Source organism: Rhincodon typus, chromosome 30 (genome assembly GCF_021869965.1).
Source record: "Rhincodon typus isolate 14 chromosome 30, sRhiTyp1.1, whole genome shotgun sequence".
NCBI classification, from domain to species: Eukaryota; Metazoa; Chordata; class Chondrichthyes; order Orectolobiformes; family Rhincodontidae; genus Rhincodon; species Rhincodon typus.
The window spans coordinates 545,370-569,218 of NC_063361.1; the positions used below are offsets into that span (position 1 = coordinate 545,370).

General features: G+C 45.3%; 1 protein-coding gene across 1 annotated transcript in view; it reads left to right on the forward strand.

Annotated features, from left to right (window-relative positions):
* LOC109923728 (aquaporin FA-CHIP-like) overlaps positions 1–23,849 on the forward strand; it is a 43,884-nt gene that overhangs the window by 4,753 nt on the left and 15,282 nt on the right. The window contains exons 2-3 of the mRNA XM_048614690.1: positions 4,940–5,101; positions 6,983–7,063. Coding sequence (XP_048470647.1) covers positions 4,940–5,101; positions 6,983–7,063 — 243 coding nt within the window. The remainder of the gene's footprint in view (positions 1–4,939; positions 5,102–6,982; positions 7,064–23,849) is intronic.

Consider the following 23,849-nt stretch of genomic DNA (forward strand, 5'->3'; position numbering starts at 1 on the left):
TCTAGACCCGAAACATCAGCTTTCCTGCTCTTCTGATGCTGCTTGGCCTGCTGTGTTCATCCAGCTCTACACCTTATTATCTCAGATTCTCCAGCATCGGCAGTTCCCACTATCTCAAGTGCTGGGACCCCTGTTTTTTTGTAATATATAAATGATTTGGATGAAAGTGTTTGTAAGTCTAAGTCCAATTCGAAAGTTTACAGACGACATGAAAATTGGTTGAGTTGTGGATAATGACGAAGGTTGTCAAAGGATGCAACAGGATGTAGATCAGTTGGAAAGTTGGGCAGAGAAATGGCAGACAGAGTTTAATCTGGACAGGTATGAAGTCGTGAATTGTGGGAGGTCAAAAGGAAAGTATACAGTGAATGGCAGGACCGTTAGGAGCATTGATAAACAGAGGGATCTTGGGGTTGCAAGTCCATAGCTCCCTGAAAGTGGCAACACAAGTGGAGAAAGTGGTAAAGAATGCAAAGAGTATGCTTGTCTTCATTGGTTGGGGCATTGAGTGCAAAAGTTGGCAAGTATTGTGGCAGCTGTATAACACTTTTGTTAGATCCCATTTGGAGTATTGTGTGCAGTTTGGTCACCACCCTGTAGGAAGGATGTGGAGGCTTTAGATAGGGTGCAAAAGAGGTTTACCAGGGTGTTGCCTGAATTGGAGTGCATTTGCTATAAGGAGAGGGTAGACAAAGTTGGAATGTTTTCACTAGAGTGGCGGAAGCTGAGGGGCGACCTGATAGAAGTGTATAAAATTATGAGAGGCATGGATAGGGTGGATAGTCAGTTTCTTTTTCTCAGGGTGGAAATGTCAAATTCTAGGGGGCAGAGATTTAGAATGAGAAGGGAAATGTTTAAAGGAGACGTACAAGGCAAGTTCTTTATTCAGAGCTTGGTAGCTGCCTGGAACCCGCTGCCAGGCCGGTGGTAGGAATAGGTACAATAACATTTAACAGGTATTTAGAACCAGCAGAGAGCAGAGGGATGTGGACCATGTGTAGGCACATGGAATTTGTCTATAATGATATCATGGTTGGTATAGACATGGTAAGCCAAAGGGCCTGTTCCTATGCTGTCTTGTTCTATGTTCTATGAGATAAGCTCGTGAGCATCGGTTCCTTGTCACTAAACTGAGCTGACACTTGACCTCCCGCTTTCTCTCCTCATCCAGCTCACAGATCAACGAGCTGTTTGATGCAGGAATATCCAGAAGGACTTGCAGCCTCAAAAACAATCACTTGTATTTCTGGAGAAAATGAATGGAAAAGAAATACTAAACCAGATATCCTATCCAATGCTGAGAATGTGCTTACAGAATAATGTTTAAGAAAATAAAGAGATTATCTTTTCATTATTCGTTCATAGAATGTGGACATCATTGGCATTCATCATTAATCCCTAACTACCCTGGCAAAGTTAGCAAGGGGATGTTTTCCTCAATCACTGACACCTACAACACAGTTAAGGAAGGAGCTTCGTGATTTTGACCCAGTGACACAGAAGGAGCAGCAATATATTTCTGAGTCAGGATGGTGAGTGGTTTAGAGGTGAACTTGCAGGTGGTTGTGGCCCCATGTCCCTTGTCCTTCGAGCTGGTAGAGGACATGTGTTTGAAAGGTGACAGTTAGGATCCTTGGTGAATTACTGCAGTGCACCTTGTTGATGGTAAATGCTGCTGCCACTGTGCATCAGTGGAGAGAATGATTGTTTATGCATGAGGAAGTGTTGCTAATCAAGTGATCCTCTGGCCTGGATGGTATTGAACTTCTTGCTTGTTATAAAGTTATAGACTCATAGAGGTCTACAGTGTAGAAAAAGACTCTTTGGCCTATCGAGTCTGCACTGGTCAAAAAACAATCTCCTAACTATTCTAATTCTATTTTCAGCACTTGACCCATAGCTATGTATGCCTTGGCATTACAAGTGTACATCTAAGTATTTCTTAAATATTACATGGGTTTCTGCCTGTACCACCCTTACAGGCAGTGATCCCAGATTCCCACAGTTGATTACTAAAGTTCGGAAATTGTAGCCAAATATAAAAAATAGAATATCTAATTCATTAATTTCCTTTAAGGAAGGATATCTACCATCTGACCAGTCTGGCCTACATCTAACTACAGGCCCATGTGGTTGACCCTTAACTGCCTTCTGATGTGGCGCAGCAACTCAGCTAATTGTGACAAACTGCTGACTGCCATCACCTCAGGCAACTAGGGACAATAAATGCTAGTGACACACAGACTCATACAGTTCAGAAGAGGCCTTTTAGCCCATCAGGTCTGCACTAACAAAAGTAAAACCAATATCTATCTACACTTAGGGTGGCATGGTGGCTCAATGGTTAGCTCTGCTACCCCAGGAAGCCAGGTTTGATTCTACCCTTGGGCGACTGTGTGGAGTTTACATATTCTCCCTGTGTCTGTGTGGGTTTCATCCGGGTGCTTTGGCTTCCCCCCATAGTCCAAAGATGTGTAAGTTAGGTGGATTGGCCATGCTCAATTGCCGATAGTGTTCAGGGATGTGTAGGCTAGGTGGATTAGCCTTGGGAAGTGCAGGGTTATGGGTGAAGGTTTCAGTGGGCAGCATCTGAGGAGCAGGAAAGTTGACGTTTCAGGTCGGGATGCTCCTGGCTACCTGATGCTGCCTGGCCTGCTGTGTTCTTCCAGCTCCACATTGTGTTATCTCTGACTCCATCATTGGCAGTTCTTGCTATCTCTGAGTGTTTACAGATAGCTCACCAATCACTGTGACTAAACAATTGATGATGAAATGGCATCAAGCCCAACGTAAAGCATTTTGGGGAAGGGGTGGTTTGGTAACCCTGAAAGGAAAAAAAATCCCAGGCTGAGAGGGTATTGAAAATTCTGTAAAAGTCAAGCGATTCAGTGTGGGATGCTCTTCAGAGAGTTAGTGTGGATTTTTTGGGCCAAATGGCCTGTTTCCACACTGTATGGATTATATGTTTTACATTAATCCCACTTTCCAGTACTTGGCAAATAGGTTTGAACATTATGACATTTCAAGTGCTCATCCACATACCTCTAAAGTTTATGAGGCAGAAGTTGAAGCCACCATTACACACATAAAGACTTATAAAAAAAAATGCACGAGCAGACCCAGCAGAGATTTTCAAACTTGGAGGAGCAGACCTTACCTGTCATCTCTGAACTAACTCCACAGAGGCTGGTATCCCATCATCAAGTCACCCTGTATTTACATGTGGAGAATCCTTGACACTGATCCAGCTCCCTCAGAGCCAGTTCTCCCAGAGTGAACAGAATGTCTAACACCCCTGTTCTTATTTGTCGGCTTGGTCTCTCTGATTCAACCAGGTTAACAGCCCCAATCTGGGAACTCATATTCTATGATGTCCACTTGGTTGACCTTGTTACAATCACTACATCCCTCCCCCTCTGAGTGCGAGGACATAGGCCTGTCCTTTTTTTTGTAGCTCCTCCTGGAGCATTTTAACACCAGGTCATGTTCCTCCAACTCTGCCTCGGATATGGGCAGCATATAATGCACAGTAGCTCCCCTCTTGTGCCTGCAGCATCTCGGAAGGAATTCATTCTCCTCTTCAGGCAGCAAAGGCATTGAGGTGGTGATGTCCACCGTGTCCATCTCAGGTTCCAAGGTATCTTCAACGCTTGACAGAAACGGAGAATCCAGGAGTTCCAGAACAGTCAGAAAGGTAGTCGAGATTGCGGACACATTTTGCTCCCACACCATTTGTGAGTTTGCAGCTTTCATATGGTCCACATGCTTGTTCAGGACTGTCACACCTACCCGAACTTTAAACGTCACTGGACCTGACCTCACATCAGCCATGCTTCTTATGCATGCAGGACCATTCCTGTGGTTCCTCCACCAAACTTCATCCCCTGAAGTAAACTGCCTCACTCCCACCATGGAACTGTTTCCATCCCCACACAGGATTATAATTCTGCACCCCTCTTTCATCCCAGACCGAACTGCTTAACTTTTACAGAATTTTCCAAACACTCTCAACCTGGGATTTCTTCCTTCCAGGATTACCAAACCACCCTTCCCCAAAAATGCCTTACTTTGGGCTTGATGCCATTTCATCACCAATTGTTATGAGTCACAGTCATTGGTGAGCTGTGTGTTAACACTGACCACTGAAATCTTCACAGGCCTTGGTGAATTTCAGGCCTGTTATCAATGTCTGTACATTGCTCATTCATCCTGTCTGATATCTGACTATTGTTAAAATTTACACAATGGTTATCAGAGAAATTCTGTCAGAGAAATGTGTCAATATTTAACATGAACCAAGTGAAGAGGTTAAATTGTGGTGAATAATTCATATAGACTGTAGAAGATTAAATAGTATTTTCATTGGCAACATAATCCCAAGTCCCAAACTACAACACAGTCAGCACTATTTCTCCGCTTGACAATACTTGATAACTAATTTCAATTAATTATTCCTTCCTGGGATGTGAGCAAGTTCAGAATTAATTGTCCATCTCTATATATCATTGAAATGAGCAGCCTTTTTGAACCATTGCAGTCCATGATGAGTAGGGACAGCCACAATGCTGTACGGGAGGGAATTCCAGGATTTTGACCCCATAACTGGGAAAGAACAGCGATATATTTCCAGGTCAGGATGACGAGTGGCTTGGAGGGAACCTGAAGGTGATGATGTTCCCACATAACTTGTTCTTCTGGATGGCTAAGTTTGTGTGTTTGAAAGGTACTGTTGAAGGATCCCTGATTAATTGCTGCAGTGCATCTTGTAGATTATATACACTGCTTGTCATGCTGCTAGAGGTTTATAGTTCATCCAGAAGTTAATGCAGCATAAAATATACTATTGTTATGAACTAAAAATAGTTTGAAAATTTTGGAAGCCATGAGAATTGTTGTTTAAATCTCTATGATTTTCTAACTGCTGTCATTTACTCTACAGCCTTCTCCAGGAGTTACTCAGATCCAGGCCCTGGGAGTAGAAATCATTGTTACCTTCCAGCTTGTCATGTGTGTATTAACGATTTCACATGAGGAAAGCAACTTTGAAGGGTCTGCGCATGTGGCCCTTGGAGCATCTGTGACCCTTGGACATTTAGTGGCAGTAAGAATGATACATTTTTGTTTTTATTCTTACAGTGTCACAATTAATTTTTGTAAACTGAATGTATAGTTTGTCAATTCCACAACCATGGCACAACAATCCTGAGGCACAATACAGCCAGGGCAGAGAACAGACTGGGGAGATTACAACACTGGGCAAGCTCCTATGTGGGCAGAACACAGCAATAAGTGTTACACACCCAACAAAAACAGAAATTGCTGGAAATATTGTTGTTGCAAGCCAAACCTCTCTGAAGCATGGAAAATTTACAAGGGGGACACTAATTCCTTTGAATTTATGACTGACATAAAAGTACATATCCAAGTGTTTTATTAATTTGCAATGTGGGTTTCTGTCTCTACTACCCTAAGGCAGTGAGTTCCAGGTGCCCAACATCTGCTGGGGCAAATGTCCTCTATAACTCCCCTCTAATCATTTTACTTTACTCCCTGGATATTAACCTCACTAAGGGAAGTAGCTTCTTCCTGTCCATTATACCCATCAGAATTATGTCACTTCAATTAAATTTCGCATCAGCTTCCTCTATACCAAAGAAAAATTCCTACCCTAACCAGTCTTTCCTCATTGCTAAAATTCTCCATTCTTGGCAACATCCTCACAAGCTTTTTCTGTATTCTCTCCATTCTGATTACATCCTTCCCATGCCATGGTGAACTGAACAACGTATTCCAACTGTCATGTAACACGTCTTTTATATAATTCCGGTTCATCTTCCATCACATGTGCCTTCCTAACCATATTACCGACTTGTCCTGCTAACATCAGAGATCTGTGGACCAGCATATGAGGTTTCACCGCTCCTCACACTTCTCAGAATTTTTTACCATTTCTTGTTATTTTCTTTGTCTTGATTTTTCCTTCCCAAATGCATTGCCTCACACTTCTCTGGATTGGATTCTATTTGTTGATTTTCTGCCCACCTAATTATTCCACCAATATTTTAGAGAAGTACTTCCCAGATTATCCTGGATGCTGCCTGGTACATGAAAATATAAATACAGAGAAAGGTTTGAAAAATTGGGGCCATTTTCATGGTTATGGAGCAATGGGGATTTGAATAATAGAGATGTGATGGCAGATAGGAGCAGACTGCTCCAGTATTTATGGGTTAAGAGCATGGAGTTACAAGGACAGGATTCAATGAGAAAAGTTTTGAGTGAAGGACAGGGAGTCATAGACAAAGAACATAGACTCAGAGAAACTTAAAACACTGAAGAAGACCATTGATGTCATTCTATATCTGCTGCTCTTAAAACCCTCCCAGTGCCAACCCTACCCAGATCCCCACCTCTTAGATTAGCCCTACTCAGAAACTGTACCACCTTGTCCCACAACCCCAGGCACAATGCTTCCCCAGCCCCAGAATAGCCCCATCCAGATACAGTTGCTTCCCAGCAAGACTCAGTCCTACTTAGGTACAGGCCCCTAGGTATTGCCCATCCTTGCAGGAACAGCTCTCCCAGGAACAGCTACACACCTGATAATTTTCTCATTAGCATTCTTCACTTTAAATAATTAATCTTGTATTACTCCTGCTTTCCCCAGAATTAAGGCTTATCATTATATTTGCTGCCCGAAGGGTGATTGGTATATGTCTGTTTTTGTATCTCATGATCCTAGTTATTGGAACTGTATTGGAAATGCCTGAGTTGTTTGAATGCACAGATTATTCATTTATCTAAGGTTCCTGTTTCTGTTCCAATAATTGCAGTAACCATTTAAAACACAGGATTTTAGCTCCTTTAGGACAAAAATGCAATCCGGATCTAGTATGGTCCAGATTTCTCTTAAAATGTCTCCATGTTTTGGCCTGTCAAAGGTCTGGTAGCCTCTCACTCTGCTATTCTACACTGTTTGCAGATTGGATTTACTGGGTGCAGCATGAATCCTGCTCGATCCTTGGGACCAGCTGTCATTACAACAAACTTCAGCCATCATTGGGTAAGTGAAGTGTCCAGCCCAGCCCAAAAGCTATATATATCTCCTTTCTTCATTAAGATGTGAAATCAACAGTGGAGACCATATTATGTCACACATCAGCACAATTGGTCAAAATATGACTGTCCATTAATTCAATCTCATAGTCTTATAGATGTTCACAGCGCAGAAGGCCATTCAGCCCATATTGTCTGCACCAGTCAATAAAGAGCTGACTACATTAATCCCTTTTTCCAGCTTTTGGCCCACAGCCCCAAAGACAGTGAGTTCCAGATTCCCATCACTCTCTGAATTAAAGAATTTCTTCTCAACTCTCCTTTTAGCCTTCTATCTGTTACCTTAAATCTACATCTTCTGGATATTAACCATTCTACTAATGCAAAATATGTCTTTTCATCCACCAGATATATGACTCCCCTAATCTTATACACCTCTATCACCCTTTGCCGCTCCAATGAAAACAGCCTCAGCCTATCCAATCTTTCCTCATAACTCAGACCCTCCAGCCCAGACAGCATCCTGGTAAATATTCTTTGCATCCTCTCTGTTGCAATCAATCCGTCCTATAATGTGGTAACCAGAACCACACACAGTACTTCAATTGTGGCCTAAGCAGGATTTTATATTGGTCTAAAATAATCTTCTTGTTCTTGTATGCTATGTCTCAGCTAATAATATATCTCATATGCCTTCTTAACCACTTTAATACTTGAACTGCTACCCAAGGGAATCTGTGGATGTGCACACCACTGTCACCTTGATCTTTAGTACTTTTCAGAATCCTGCCATTCATACCCTAATCATTTTCTTCATTAGCCCTCCCAAAGTGGATTAACTCACACTTTTCCACAATGAAATTAGGGCATGGTTGGGAACACTTGGCTAGGATATCATAGCTATTACGTAACTCAGGAATGGACAGAACTGGCAGCTTAATGCTCTGGGGTACAGGGAAGATAGAAAGGGAGGCAAGAAAGGAGACATTTTTGATTAGGGAGAACATTGCGACTGTACTTAGGGAGGATATTCCTGGGAGACTGTCCAGTGAAGTTATTTGGGTGGAAATTAGAAATGAGAAAGGGATGATCACCTTGTTAGGATTGTATTATATGCCCCCCAATACTTAAGGAGATCTCAAATATCTGTAAGAAAAATAGGGCTGTAACGTTAGGGAATTTTAACTTTCCAAACATAGACTGTGACTATCACAGTGTTAAGGTCTTTGATGGGGAGGAATTTGTTAAGTGTATGCAAGAAAACTTTCCAATTCAAAATGTGGATGTACCTGCTAGAGAAAGAGCAATATTTGACCTTCTGTTGGGAAATAAGACAGGGCAAGTGCCTGAGGTGTCAGTGGGGAATACATTGAGGCAAGCGATCATAATTCTATTTAGTTTTAAAACAGCTATGGAAAAGGATAGAGACAACAAAACTGCAGATGCTGAAATCCAAGGTAGACAAACCGGAGGCTGGAAGAACACAGCAAGCCAGGCAGCATCTGGAGGAAAGGAGCAGTCAACGTTTTGAGTATTACCCTTCTTCAGCCCAGAAGAAGGGTAATACCCAAAACATCGACTGCTTCTTTCCTCCAGATGGAAAAGGATAGAACTGATCAAAAAGTTAAAGTTCTAAATTGGAGAAAGGCCAATTTTGACAATATTAGACCGGAACTTTCAAAAGTTGATTGGAGAAGGCTATTTGCAGATAAAGGGACAGTTGGGAAACTTTTTAAGAATGAGATAACGAGCGTTCAGAGACAATATGTTCCTGATAGTGTGAAGAGCAAGGCTGGTACGTGTAGGGAATGCTGGATGACTAGAGAATTTGAGGCTCTGGTCAAGAAAAAGAAGGAGCCATCTGTCAGATCTAGACAGCAGGGATTGGGTGAATCCCTAGAAGAGTATAAGGGCAGTAGGAGTATACTTAAGAGGGAAATCAGGAGGGCAAAAAAGGGACATGAGATAGCTTTGGCAAATGGAGTTAAGGAGAGTCCAAAGAGCAATACATTAAGAGCAAAAGGATAACTAGGGAGAGATTAGGGAGAATAAAGATCAAAGTGGCCATTTATGTGTAGAGCCACAGGAGATGAGTGAGATAATAAGCAAATATCTTGCATCAGTATTTGCTGTGGAGAAGGACATGGAAGCTAGGGAACATGGAGAAATAAATAGTGACACCTTGAAAAGAGTTCATATTACAGAAGAGGAGGTGCTGGATGTGTTAAAACGTAGAAAGGACTTGATCAGGTGTTTCCCAGAACTTTGTGAGAAGCTAGGGAAGAGATTGCTGGGCCCTTTGCTGAGATATCTGTATCATCTATATGTAAGGAAAAACGAAGAAACTATAGACCGGTGAGCCTTATGTAAGTTGTTGGAGGGGATTCTGAGGGACAGGATTTTATGCATTTGGAAAGATAAGGACTGATTAGGGATAGTCAGCAAGGCTTTGTGCATGGGAAATCATGTTGCACTAACTTGATTGAGTTTTTTGAGGAGGTGACAAAGTAGTTTGATGAGGGCATAGTGGTAAATGTTGTCCATATGGACTTCAGCAAAATGTTGGGCAAGGTTCCATATGGTATAACAAGGTGTAGAGCTGGATGAACACAGCAGGCCAAGCAGCATCAGAGGAGCAGGAAGGCTGACGTTTCAGGCCTAGACCCTTCTTCAGAAATGTTCCACATGGTAGACTGGTTAGTAAGGTTAGAACACAAGGGATCCAGGGGGAGTTGCCAATTGGATACAAAATTGGCTTGAAGGTAGGAGACAGAGGGACGTGGTGAACGGTTGATTTCTCTATAGAGGGCAGTGCATTGGGAGTCTGCATTCTGCTGTTATTGAAACTTAGAGGCTGGAGTGGCAACACCTGTTGCAACTGAGAGCAGTTGGAGCTAATCGAGGCCGGAGCCTGGGGCTTCAGGTGCTGCAGTCTTCCTGCCTGGAAGGACTCAAACTTGGGACTTGCTGCTGCCCTGAGTAGTATGGTAGCCTGTGTTTTTGTTTGGCTGGTGCCAACGAGGCTTGTTCCTGGAGCCTGGAATGCTTCTTCAGCTGGGGGAATTCAGGCCTGGACATTAATCACTTGGAGCCTGAACGCTTACAGTGGGTGACTGTCTTTTGGAGTCTGGGACCTAGAACTGTTTGAAGCCTGAGCAATCTCCTGGTTATTACTTTGTGACTGTGGCCTGTTTGCTGCCAGTGACTATTGCTTCTGGCATTGGAGAATGATTGTTTTGGGCCTGTGGGTTGGCTCACGGCTGCCTGAGGTGACTGGGCTGGCAGGTGACTTTCTCAGTTTCCTTTACTTAATGTTTGTGTGAGGAGAGGTGTTGGTTATGGTTTGGGGGAATGATGGTGACCGCAGGACCCTCTAAACCAACATCAACTGTGGGGCCCTGTTGTCCCCCAACTCCCACCACCACCACCTCTCCCCCCGGGGGACCTTGTCACCCTAATTTGACAAAACAGTTCGAGATGAAATGTTACATTCATCCTAACGTGACCATTGAGGTGTGGGTAGTCAGCGCCCACCACCATTGTTGCTGCATCGAAGATGTATGGGAAGGCAGTGTTCTTCCTGATGTCTGAGGGGGCTGTACACCTTGCCATGGAGAACGTGCTTACTGTCTGTGGGACATTCTTGCCTGTCAATCCTCTGGAAGTAGTTGCTCAGAGGGTCATTTATTGAACATCCCACCCTTTGTTCCAACTGAGCTCCTCCTCCTCCTCCTTCACCCCACCCCCATCTCTGTCAGCTCAGGGAGGTGAGGTCGGGCGTGGTGCTGCTACTGCTTGGTCTGAGGGAGGTCCGCCTGAGACATGTCTACCCCTTCCAGCGACAGCTTTTTATCTGCCTTGCCTGGGAAGAGGTCACAGAGGGTAACTTCACCATTGAGCACCAGAGTGAAGCATACCGGGTTGTCTGGTCAGTGGAGGGTGTGCGGTGTCATGCCTACAATGAGGTGGGGCACCTCCTGAGGAATTACCCTGCCTCGAAGGCTGCTGCCAACATCTGAGCGGCTGCAGCTGACGTTGTCACCCCTCCCCTTGTGAGCCCAAGCCCACCCCCATCCCCTCATCCCCCTTCAGCCCCTGCAGGAGGGAGCTACCTTGGTTACCGAACATCAGTGGGGTGGGAGGAGAGCGTCAACAGGGGAGGAAAGCCCCGAGAAAGGCTAAGTATTCGGGACCGGAATCCAGGAGGATTCCCCGGATGACCCTGAGACCATCAGTCCCCTGACTGGGGAGGGATCCCCCTCAAAGGATAGCATTCTCGGCCTGTCAGGAAGGCACGGGATTTGGAGCCCAGACCAGGGCACGTCAATGAAGAAAGCGCGAGTGAGCAGGTAGTGCCCCAATTTCCCCTGGTCCCTCATGTGTCCCAAAACCCATGAGGAATAAGGGAAACGGGAACAGTTTGGAGGGGGAGGCAGCAGGATGGTGGAGAGAGAGAACTGTCTCTTGTCTCCTACCCTTTCGGAAAAGGCGCAACTCCTTAGGGTCAAAGAGACAGTGGGAGGCCAGTACTAACACCTTCCCCCAGGGATGAGGGAGTAATGTCCCCTGAAAATCCCTTTCTCTCCTCACATGGAGAGGGGTCACAAACCTGCCCCTGCAGTCCACCACAACTGGGCAAGGCAGCTCAGATGCTGAGGTGAACGCGGCCATTGAGATCTTGCCCACACCACACAAACTGGTAGGCCTCGAGGTTCCACCAGAGAGTGCATGGGTGCCTTGAGGGTGCTCCTTCCTGGGTCTTTATATCGAGCACACCTGCCCCTTAGTGGGGATTTTTTACCTGACATGGAAGGTGGCCCAGTGCCGGGAGTGCAGCAGGTTTCCGAACTGTTGCCACCCAGGGGGGCCTGACATTTTAGTCAACGTCTTAGTCGAGTCTGGTATAATCCAAGACTTGGAGGCCCCTGGAATAGATCTCCTGTTATTGACCCTTGGGGTAGGGTCGAGGTGGGGGTGAGTCCAGTCTGTGACCCTGGACCACTCCCTGCACTTGACGCGGCAGAGAGATCAGGAATCAGAGTTTGGAGGCAACGACCTGGAGGAAGACTGCCTTGCCTTAAACAGAAAGAAACAACAGGTCACTCTGTGGATATAATTTTGTGTTGGCAACAGAGGTCCCAGCCACTGACTCCTGTGTTGTGCTCTTCCCAGAGAGGTCTGGTGGTTCTCCATTCTGACGGGACCGTCAACAGACCAGCATCAGATCTTGTCCCAGCATCAGGAACCCAGTGACAGAGTCCTGCATACCGAGACCTGTTGGTAATAAGGACCAGCAGCCTCACCAGTGGCCACTGCCAGAACACCAAACACCCTGAGTCCCAAAATCCAAGCCATAGGTGAGGGTTAACACAGTGTGGAACTGGAGGAGCACAGCAGGCCAGGCAGCATCAGAGGAGCAGGAAAGTTGACGTTTCGGGTCAGGACCCAGCAGGCCAGGCAGCATCAGAGGAACAGGAAAGTTGATGTTTCGGGTCAGGACCCTTCTTCAGAAATCTGAAGGTGAGGGTTATCAGCTGGAGTTCACGGTGTATGTGTTGTGGGGACAGGGTTTGTGGGATGTATGGGACTCGGGAGTAAGAAAAGGGATGTGGTTTTCAGTGGGCATCCTTCAGTCAGGCACACAGTGCCTTTGAATGGGAAATGCCCCTGGGTACTGCCTTCTTGATAAAGCAATAGGAGCCTAACTGTCTTTCTAACAACTTGACTGTGTTCTGTGTTTATTTCGAAAAAGATCCTGAAGTTACAGACTTTCTGTTTGCGATTAATATTTGATCTGAACCCAGAGTGGCTCTGCAAGAGATCTCTCCTTCATTCTGCATGTTCATTAATGTCCTCCTGTAATTTGTTGTAATCCTCCTCACTATTGACTGCTCCCCCAAATTTGGTATCATTCATAAATTTAGAAATTGTATTTTTAATTCCAAATCCAAATCATTAATGTAAACTGATTCTTATGGAATACCATTGCCCACTTACGGCAAAACTTAAAAAATAGGAGTAGGAGTAGGCCATTCAACCCTTCGAGCTTGCTCCACCATTCAGTATCATTCCTCTGTTCACCCTGTCTAAGTTCTGAGGATGGGTCGCCGGACCCAAAACCTTGACTCTGATATTTTTCTTCACAGATGCTGCCAGACCTGCTGAGCTTTTCTGACAACTTCTGTTTTCGTTCAGCCTGTCTGGTCCTGGTTAAAATTTTTATAGCTTTGTATGAGGTCGGCCCTCATTCTAAACTTCATTGAATAAGGTCCAAGCCAATCAAGTCTGCCTTCTGCATCAGTCCTGCCACCCCTAGAATCAGTCTGCTGAACCTTTCTTGCACTCCCTCTATAGCCAGAACATCTTTCGTTAGATAAGGAGACCTAGCTGCACACAGTTCTCTAGGTCTGGTCTCACGAACATCCTATACAATTGCAATGATACATCCCTGCTCCTGTATTCAGATCTCACTACAAATTCCAAAATACCATTTGCTGCCTTCACCACCTTGTGTCCTTATTTTCAGTAACTGGTACAGAAAGACACCCAGGTCTCATTGCAACTGCCCTTTTCCCAATCTATAGCCATTCAGATAATAGTCTGCCTTCCTGTTTTTGCTGCCAAAATGGATTAGCCTCATATTTATCCACGTTATACGTCATCTGCCATGCATTTGCCTACTTACTTAACTTGTCTAAATCACACTGAAGCATCTTTGCATCCTCCTCACAGCTCATCCTCCTACCCAACATTGCTCATCGACATTTAGTTCCTGCATCTGAATCATTAATATATTTTGAATAGCTGGGCTCCAAGCACTGATCTTTACGGTATCCCAGAGGTCACTGCCTCCCACTCAGAAAAAGATCTATTTGTTCTTATTCTTTGTTTTTACTTTCTGCTACCCAGTTCTATATATCCATGTCAGTACACTACCGCTAATCTCAACTTTTAGGATATCCAATTTTTCTGTCACTCTGAGTAACTCCCCTTTACACCTACCATCTTCATTCTGTCCTGACGCCCAGCAGCAATCCATTTTGCCCCTTGTTCCCAAATGCTGACCATACCCCTGCCCAGACCTCCTCCCCCATTCTCTGACCTTCTTCATTAGTTCATTAGGGGCACCTTTTTTAAAAATCGTGATAAATTACATTGACCGCATTACCATTTTCTATACGTTACCTCTTCCAAAAAATCATTAAGATTGCTCAAGAAAAATAATTTTTTGAAATTATGTTCTCATTATTCATTGTTATATTTCCCATTTATAGATGTTCATTTGTTCCCTCCTTTGGTAGAGATTCCATTATTCTTCCCACCACATTATAAAAAGAGGCTTGACAGCTTGTCTGATCTATGCTCTCATTAGAGTAACTCAGCTTGTTTCACACCCCCCTCTTTTTCCCATAGTGCACTACTTCCTTGTTCTCCAATTCAGTTTTGCGAGTCTTGATTGAATCTGTCTCTTCCATAATCTCAGATAGCATACTGCAGATCCTAACCACTCACTGAGCAAGGTTTTCCTCATGTTGCTTTTGAATCTTTTGTTAATCCCTTTAAATCTGTGTTCTCTGGTTCTCAAGTCTCCCATCAATAGGGAGAAACTCTTCCCATCTAATCTGTATTGTCTCCTGTTGATTTTGGACAACTCTATCAAATTCTCTTCTCAGCCTCCTTTTTGATATTAACAGCCCCAATTCTCCAACCTAACTACAACACAGGAAAGTTCATTCACCTCCATGTTAGAATGTGAGGCCCAGATTTTAACCCAATGAATTTTGAAGTGGGAGTTCAGGTTGATAACTTTCCTGGTTCAGCATACCTGTCTTGGGGGAAAAGTATCGCAAACAGTGCGATCTATGTTACAGGCAGGGTGGTATATCACAGGGTTGGGCTCAGATTGGGAGTAGCCACAGAGGCTGTCAAGTGCCCAGACAAGCTGATGCAAATGCCCACCTAAATTGCCTGAGACTTTGTTCAAGTTACATTGTTCAATATTTGGCCTTCTAGCCCTCATTCCTCAGACCCCTTTGTGGTGAATGTAACAAGGTCAGCCAGGTGGACCTCATAGAAAATGAGTTCCCCGATTGGGCCTGTTAATCTTGTCTAATCAGGGAGCCCTGGCTGACAGATAAGAACAGGAGTGTCGCAGGTTCTGTTCACACAGGGCGACGGTGGATGCCCGGCTTGCGGCCGCTGCCCTTGCTCGGACCCGACATTGTGCACCAGTTGGAGGATGGTCAGCTGTGCAGTGGGATCCCGTCTGCGCATACCCCTGCTCAGATGGAAATTCACATTGGCCGCAGGGAGCCAATACTGCACAACCTGAGCCACCTCCAGAACATTGATAGAATGGATTGTAGAGGGGTGAAACGGTGGGCCCTGTACAGATTGCTGCTGTACATCATTCACTTCTTCTCCTTCATCCACCACCCAGACTCACCTTGGCATACCCATTTACCACCGGGCGCTGGAGATCCTCAGTGGAGGGCTTTCTGTGGGATCTGGGGGGGGTGGGATTTGGAGGGTGTTGCATGCAGCGGTCCCATGCAACCACAGATTGCAGTGGTTCATGGACTCCCAGCCCAACTGTTTGTTTTGAGGCGCTGTGAAGTCCGTGGACCATGTGGATTTTGAGTGTGGGCATTTGCACTCCCTTTTAGTTATCTCAAAGACCTTCCCCTCTGCTTCTGGTTGCACTTCAGCCACATGTTCCTGATCTTAGGAGACCCGGTGCAGAGGGGAGCGGGCAGGTCAGAGGATCTCCTTGTAGTCCTGGCCAAGCTGGTCATTGACAGGTCCAGGCAGCGGGCTGTGGAGGGGGTCACTTACACTGACTGCCTGCTCCTCTTCTGCGGCTATGTTCAAGCCTGGATGTCCCTGGAAAAGGAGCATGTGGAGTTCACCAACAATCCCGATGCTTTTAGGGAGAGATGGGCAGCGGGGGATGGAAATCTTTATTTCCTCTTCCAATTCGTTTTTGATTTGATCCATACCCTCGCCTTCACTTTTTTCACGTAAGCATTGCACATTCCGAGCTTTGCTTGTTACTGGTTCGTTGGCTGCGTGGGTGTTTTTCCTGGTGGTGGAAATGTCAAATAAAATTATCCTGCACTTTTTTTTTTCAAACTGACTCCTGCACTTACATAGGCACGCAACACAGGTGCTGTGGGGAGAAATAACTACTACTGCTGTAAGGCAATAGTGTAGGGGGAAAAGAAAAAAAAACCCAGGAGATTAGAATTTCAAACAAAATAAATAAACAGGAGTGTCGGAGGTTCTGATAATTTATTTTGAGCAAGATAATTTTATTCAACATTTCCACCACAGTAAAAATACCCGTGCGACCAGTGAACCAGTAACGAGCAACCAGCAATGCTTATGTTTAAAAAAGTGAAGGGGAGGGTCAAAATAGAACTGGAGGGGAAATAAAGCTCTCTACCTCCTCCTCTTCCTCCCCCCACCGCAGCACTCCCCACCCCTCCCCCCCCACTCCCCACCCCCACCCACAACCACCGCACAAACAGCACTCACCTCTCCCTAAAAGCAGAGGTTCTGTTTGTTCCACATGCTGGCTCTGAGGAACCTAGATCAGTGTCAAGGACTTTCCACGTGGAAGTAAGGGGTGACTTGGTGACAGGATACTGACCTCTGTGGAGTTAATTCAGTGCAATGAGAGAAAAGCATGTTCCTAAACAAATTTGCTCGTAACAGTCATCTTTGAGTTTGGCCCTGGCATCATGTCATTATTTGGGAAAATTTACTCCTTCGATCCTGCTATCGAAGACTGGGCCCAGTATGTGCAAAACTGTTATTGTTTCTGGTCAAATGACAGGGGCAGATGAAAAGTAACGAGTAAATTCTCTTGACAGCTTCGGACCCGCAGTTTTTTTTTGTTATTAGGAGCCTACTTTCACTGAGGTACCAAAAACCTAATACTAACCTTTCAAGAGTTGACAGATTTAGTTAAAGAACGCTACAAACCCAAGCCTCCTCTAATTCTGAGACACAATCGGTTTTACTTGGCAATTCAAGAACCAAGGGAATCAATATTGTGATTTTTGATTAGGTTAAGACAACTGACAGAGGCATGTAACGTTTTGGTTTAACCCTTAATGAGATGCTGAGAGATGGTTTGGTATGTGGGATTAATGATGTTACAATGCAAAAGTGCCTACAAACTGAAGCCCAACCAGACTTCAACCAGGCTCCACAATTGCCTTTATCGTTGGAAAATGCAGTAAGTGAAGCATGTGATGGCTTTGCAGCGATCATATCTGTATTTCTGTATAGGTCTGAGTTGTCCAACTTGAATGCTGCACGCCTGGTTTTCTGTAGGCAGTGGACTTCCTGGTTCATCCAAGGTTTCAGTTGGGGACTACCCAGGTGGAAGCTGTCCTCCACGCACTGTAATGAAGTCCGTGACAGTGGCGGCGTACTACTCCAGGTTGTCTGCCAAGTTCTTGAATATGGTACAATCCACTGATTCCAAGCATTGTACTACTTTCTGTGAAGGATTTTCCCATTTCAGTTTCTGCTTGTGAGCTGGGAGGAGGAACACAGCGTTGTGATCTGATTTTCGAAGGTGTGGACGGTGAATGAAGCAGTAAGTGTCTTTGGTTGTGAAGCAGTGATTCAGGGTGTTCAGTCCTCTGGGGCAGGACACATGTTGGTTGTATTTGGTAGCACCCTCTTGAGGTTGGCCTGGTTGAAATCACCAGCCATGATGAATAAGGTCTCAGGGAATTTTGTCTGCAAAGTGTTTGCAGAGGTGTAAATTTCATCACATTCTTCACATCTGCCTGGGGTGGTATGTAGACCGCTGTCAGGATTGTGGAGGTGAAATTTCATGGTAGGTAATAGGGACAGCATTTCACTGTAAGGTATTCTAGGTCCTGGGAGCAGTGGCTCACCAGTGTCACGATGTCTGAGCACCGGGAAGTGTTGATTAAGAAGTATACCCCTCCACCCTCTGCCCTACCTAAGGATGCCATGCATTCCATGCAATGTATGGAGAACCCCTCAGCTTACAAGGCACAGTCAGGTATGGCAGAAGTGAGCCATGTCTCCATAAAACAGAGCACACAACAGTTTCTCAGTTCTCTCTGGAAGGTAAGTCTAGATCTGAGTTCATCTAGTTTGTTTTCAATAGCTCAGATGTTTGCTACAAGTTTGAAATTGCATTGTCTCTGTCTCACCTGCAGGCCAGAGTGTCTACCCTGTTTTCTTGTAGGTTTCCTGCATCTGGACAGTCCCGAATATTGGTGCTGCATGTCTGCTGCTCCAGCAGGTAAGTGAGTTTGGTCCGGTCAGGCAGGGCCTCTCCCGGGGCGGGACACTCCAAGGTCAGAGGTCTGGACTGGACTGGTCTCCTGAGGGACAGGTCACAACGGTAGGATCCTTGCTCCTGGATGGTCCCAGGTGTCGATGCTGCAAGCCTGCTGCTCCAGAAGGTAAATGAGTCGAGTCCAGTTGGGCTGAGCCTCCTTGGGATCGAGTAGCTGTGGGAAAGGGGACTGGGTCTGGGCTGTTGGGCCTCCTCGGAGATGAGTCACTTTTGGGGCCGGATTCATTCCGGTTTGGGTTAGGTCGGGTCATCAAGGGGTTGTGTCGCTGCAGGGTTCGTGGTTCAGACTTTAGTTCCACGTATCCTCATGCGTCCTGTGGGAAGCCGGTAGGTTTGTACTGGGCCTGCGAATCTAGCATCGGTAGTACTTGGGCCTGGATGTTTGTAGGATCCTCACACCTGTAAGTAGATTTAAAAGAACATTATTAGCAATTTTTACAGACTTAGAATTTAGGTTTAAAAATGCAGAATGTTTATAAGAAATGTTAGAATAAGATCTGCTGTAGGGAACTCGTAAGGAGTCACCCACTGTCGGCGCCATCTTGAACATGCTTTGCAAAAGATGCTCGCAGCTTTTCTATCGTCCTCCACATGTTTAATGAATGAACTCGATGCACATTCAACCACTTTGAGTGGGCATCCACAATGACTAAGAATGTTGAGCCCATGAAAGGGCCAGCACGGTCAACATGTAACCAAGTCCAGCCATTCCCACAAATGTGGGGAGTTGCTGGTGGTAATTTGTCATTGTTGGTACTCTGAACACTGCCCCACCAATGTCTGCATCCAGTCCTGGACACCAGACATACCTTTGCACCAACATCTTCATTTTAGACACTTCTGGATGACCCTGGGAGGATCCTTCGCAGAAAGTAATACAGCACTGGTCTGAGGCAGTGGAAGAGCTTCTCTGGGACAGCTTGGAATCAGCGGACTAGAACTCAGCAGACAACCTAGATACGTATGCCACCACAATCACAGATTTCATTAGCATGTGATTGGAGGACTACATGCCAAAGAAGTCAATCCGGGTGTTTCCCCAATTGGAAAACTTGGATGAAGGGTTTGTGATGTTATTTTGGTTGTACTATAGGCCCCCACATAGTCAATGGAAATTAGAGGAACAAATATGCAGGGAGATTGTGGAGACTTGCAGGAGCAATAGGGTTGTCATTGTGGGTGATTTTAATTTTCCTAACATAGACTGAGACTGCCATCGTGTTAAGGGCTTAGATGGGGTGAAATTTGTTAAATGTGTTCAGGAAAGTTTCCTCAAGCAGCATATAGAGGGTCCTACTCGGGAAGGGGAAAGACATGACCTACACTTGGGAAATAGGGCAGGACAGGTGACTGAGGTGACAGTGGGGGAGCACTTTGGGTCCAGTGACCATAGTTCTATTAATTTTAAAATAGTTATGGAGAAGGACAAAACTGGTCCACAGGTTCAAGTTCTAAACTGGGGCAAGGTGAATTTTGATGGAAGTAAACAGGAGCTTGCAGGGGTTGATTGGAGTTTGCAGGCAAAGGGACCTCACTTTAAAAATGTGATAGCTAGAGTTTGAGGTCTGTACGTTCCTGTGTGGGTTAACAACAAGGTTGGCATGAGTAGGAAACCCTCTGACAAGAGATTTTGAGACTTTGATCAGAAAAAAAGGAGGAGGCATGGCTCAGGTACAGACAGCTGGGATCAAGGGAATCCCTGGAGGTATATCGGGGATACAGGAGTTTACTGATAAAGGAAATCAGGAGGGCGAAAAGGAGGCATAAGATAGCTTTGGCTGAGAAGATTAGTATGAATCCAAAGAGATTTTTAAGTATATTCAAGGAAAAAGATTAACTAGAGAGAGAATAGGACCCTTCAAGGACCAAAGTGGACATGTATGTGTAGAAATGCTGGAGATGGGAGAGGTCCTCAATGAATATTCCTCCTCCATGTTTACGGTGGAGAAGGACATGAGGATTTGGGAATTTAGGGAAGCTAGCGGCGATATCTTGGGGACAGTCCGTATCACAGTAGAGGATGTGTTGGAAATACTAGAATGTATGAAGGTGGATAAATCTCCTGGTCCTGATCAGATATATCCAAGAACCCTGCAAGAGGCTAGAGAAGAAATTGCGGGGTCCCTGGCTGATATATTTGCATCATCATTAGCCACAGGTGAGGTCCCAGAAGACTAGAGGGTAGCGAATGTTGTGCCCTCATTCAAGAAGGGCTGCAAAGAAAAACCTGAGAACTATAGACCAGTAAGCTTAACATCTGAGGTAGATAAGTTTCTTGAGAAGATTCTGCGGAATAAGATATACATGCACTTGGAAAGACAGGGTTTAATTATGAGTAGCCAGCATGGCTTTGTATGTGGGCGATCATGCCTCTCAGATTTGTTAGAGTTCTTTGGTGAAGTGACGAGGAAGGTTGCTGAGGGCAGAGCAGTAGACGTAGACTACGTGGATTTCAGTAAGGCCTTTGATAACGTTCCACATGGTAGGCTGTTCTGGAAGGTTAGATCACATCAAATCCAGGGAGGGCTGGCAAATTGGATACACAATTGGATACACAATTGGCTTGATGGTAGGAAGCAGAATATAATACTGGAAGGATGCTTGTCAGACTGGAGGCCTGTGTGGTGTGCCTCAGGGGTTAGTGCTGGGCCCATTGCTGTTTGTTATCTATATCAATGATTTTGGATGAGAATGTATAAGGCATGATTAGTAAGTTTGCAGATGGCACTAAAATAGTTGGTATCGTGGACAGTGAGGAAGGTCATCAGAAATTGCAGCAGGATCTTGATCAGCTGGGGAAGTGGGTCCAGAAATGGCAAATGGAGTTCAATAAAGATAAGTGTGAGGTGATGAATTTTTGGAAAATCAAATTAAGGTAGGAGTTTCATGGTGAATGGTAGGGCCTTAAGAAGTGTAGGGGAACAGAGGGACCTTGGAGTTCAGGTGCACGGTTCCCTGGAAGTGGAGTCACAGGTGGACAAGGCAGTGAAGAAGGCTTTTGGTACACTGGCCTTCATCAGTCACGGCATTGAGTATAGAAATTGGGAAGTTATGTTGCAGTTGTACAGGACGTTGGTGAGGCAGCAGTTGGAGTATTGTGTTCAGTTTTGATCACCTTGCTATAGGAAGGATGTTATTAAACTGGAAAGAGTGCAGAGGAAATTCGCTAGGATGTTGCCAGGACTCAAGGCACTGAGTTGTGTGGAGAGGTTGGACAAGCTAGAACGTTTTTCTTTAGAGTGTAGGAGACTGAGGGGGGATTTTATAAAAATGTATAAGTAGCATGGATAGGGTGAATGCATTCCGTCTTTTTCCCATGGTTGGGGAATCGAGGACTAGCGGGCATCAGTTTAAGGTAAGAGGGCAAAGAATACATGGAAACCCGAGGGGGAACATTTTTACACAGAGGGTGGTACGCATATGGAATGAGCTGCCAGGAGAAGTGGTTGAGGTGGGTATATTAACAACATTTAAATGGCATTTGGACAAATACATGGATAGCAAAGGTTTAGAAGGATATGGGCCAAGTGCAGAGAAGTAGGTTAGCGCAGGTGGACGTTTTGGTCAGCATGGACTAGTTCGTGCCAAAGGGCTTGTCTCGGTGCTGTAGGATAATATAACTCTATGACTCTCACCAGGAAATCCACTCCCTACTCAAGACCAGGTGTGCAGCATTCAAGTAGGATGACTCAGACCAATACAGGGAATCCAGATATGACCTCTGCAAAGCCTTGAGAGATGCCAAGAGGCAGTACTGGACCAAGTTAGAGTCCCAAATCAACTATACAGACACCGTCCACCTGTGGCAAGGCCTAAACAATGTTACAGGATACAAAATGAAGCAGAGCAAGATAGCAGACAGACACATTCCACCCTGATGCACTTAATGCTTTCTATGCTTGGCTTGAGCAGAATGCCAACAGCACGGTGTCACCTGCCCTGTATACAGCTGTTCTCTCCGTCAAATTGGCCTTCCTGGGAGTCAACGCAAGGAAACAACAGGCCCAGACAGAGTCACCAGCCGTGCACCAAGATCTGCTGACCAGCTGGCGGGGGTATTCACTGACGTCTTCAACCTCTCCCTCCTACAAGCTGGTCCCCACCTCTTTCAAGAAGACCACCGTCATCCTGGTACCTAAGAAAACACATACAGTGTGCCTTAATCACTACTGCCCAGTGGCTCTGACCTCATAATCATGAAGTGCTTTGAGAAGCTGGTCATGGCCCACATCTACTCCAGCCCCTCAGCCTGCCTCAATCCCATACAATTTGCCTATCGACGAAACATGTCCACAGCGGGTACCATTTCCGTAGCCCTGGAACATCCAGACAACAAGGTCTCCAACATCAGACTGCTACACCATCGACTACAGCTCCACCTTCAACACCATTATCCCCTCCAGACTAATCTCAAAACTCGAGACCTAGATGTTGGCTGTGCCCTTTGCAATTGGATCCTCAGCTTCCTGATTCACAGACTGCAATCAGTTAGGATAGACAACTGCATCTCCTCCACAATAACCCTCAACACTGGAGACCCCCAAGGATGCATTCTCAGCCCCCTATTGTACTCCCTGTACACCCACGACTGTGTTGCCAAATTCTAAATGAACACTATCTACAAATTTGCTGATAACTATGGTATCAAACAATGCTGAGTAAGAATACCAGAAGGAGATAGAGGACTTGCCGTTGTGGTGCAATGATAACAACCTCTCTCAATGTCAGCAAAACAAAAGAACTGATAATTGATTTCAGGATGAAAGGAGGAGGACACGCCTCCATCTACATCAATGGAGCTGAGGTGGATACAGTTGAGAGTGTCAAGTTCCTGGGAGCAACGATAACCAACAACCTCTCCTGGACATCCCATGAAGATATGACAGTCAAGAAGGCACAACAACGCCTCCTCTTCCTCGGGCAGCTTTTACAGATGCACCATCGAAAACATCCTATCCAGGTCCATAACGGCCTGGTACAGCAACTACTCTGCCGAGGACTGTAAGAAAGTACAGAAACTTGTGTGCACAGCCCAGGCCATCACAGAAGCCAATCACCCAATCACAGACTACATTTACACTTCTCATTGCTGTAGAAAGACTGCCAACGTCATCGAAACCTCTCCCCACCCCGGGTAATGCTCTCCTACAACCTCTTCCATCAGGCAGAAGATATTGAAGCTTTAACACACATACCAATAGGTTCAAAAACAGCTTCTTCCTTGCTGTTATTAGATTGCTAAATGGACTCTAAGTTCAAATCATGTTGATCTTGCTTTGTGCACCTCCTATGCAGTTGTACCCTGTATGCCTTGCTCTGTCTAAGCACCCTTTGGTCTGCATCCTGTTTGCTTGATATGCCTGTACTGCTTGTAAATCAAAGCTTTTCACTGTAGTTAGGTACATGTGACTATAAATCAAATCAAATCAAATCAAGCCAGTAT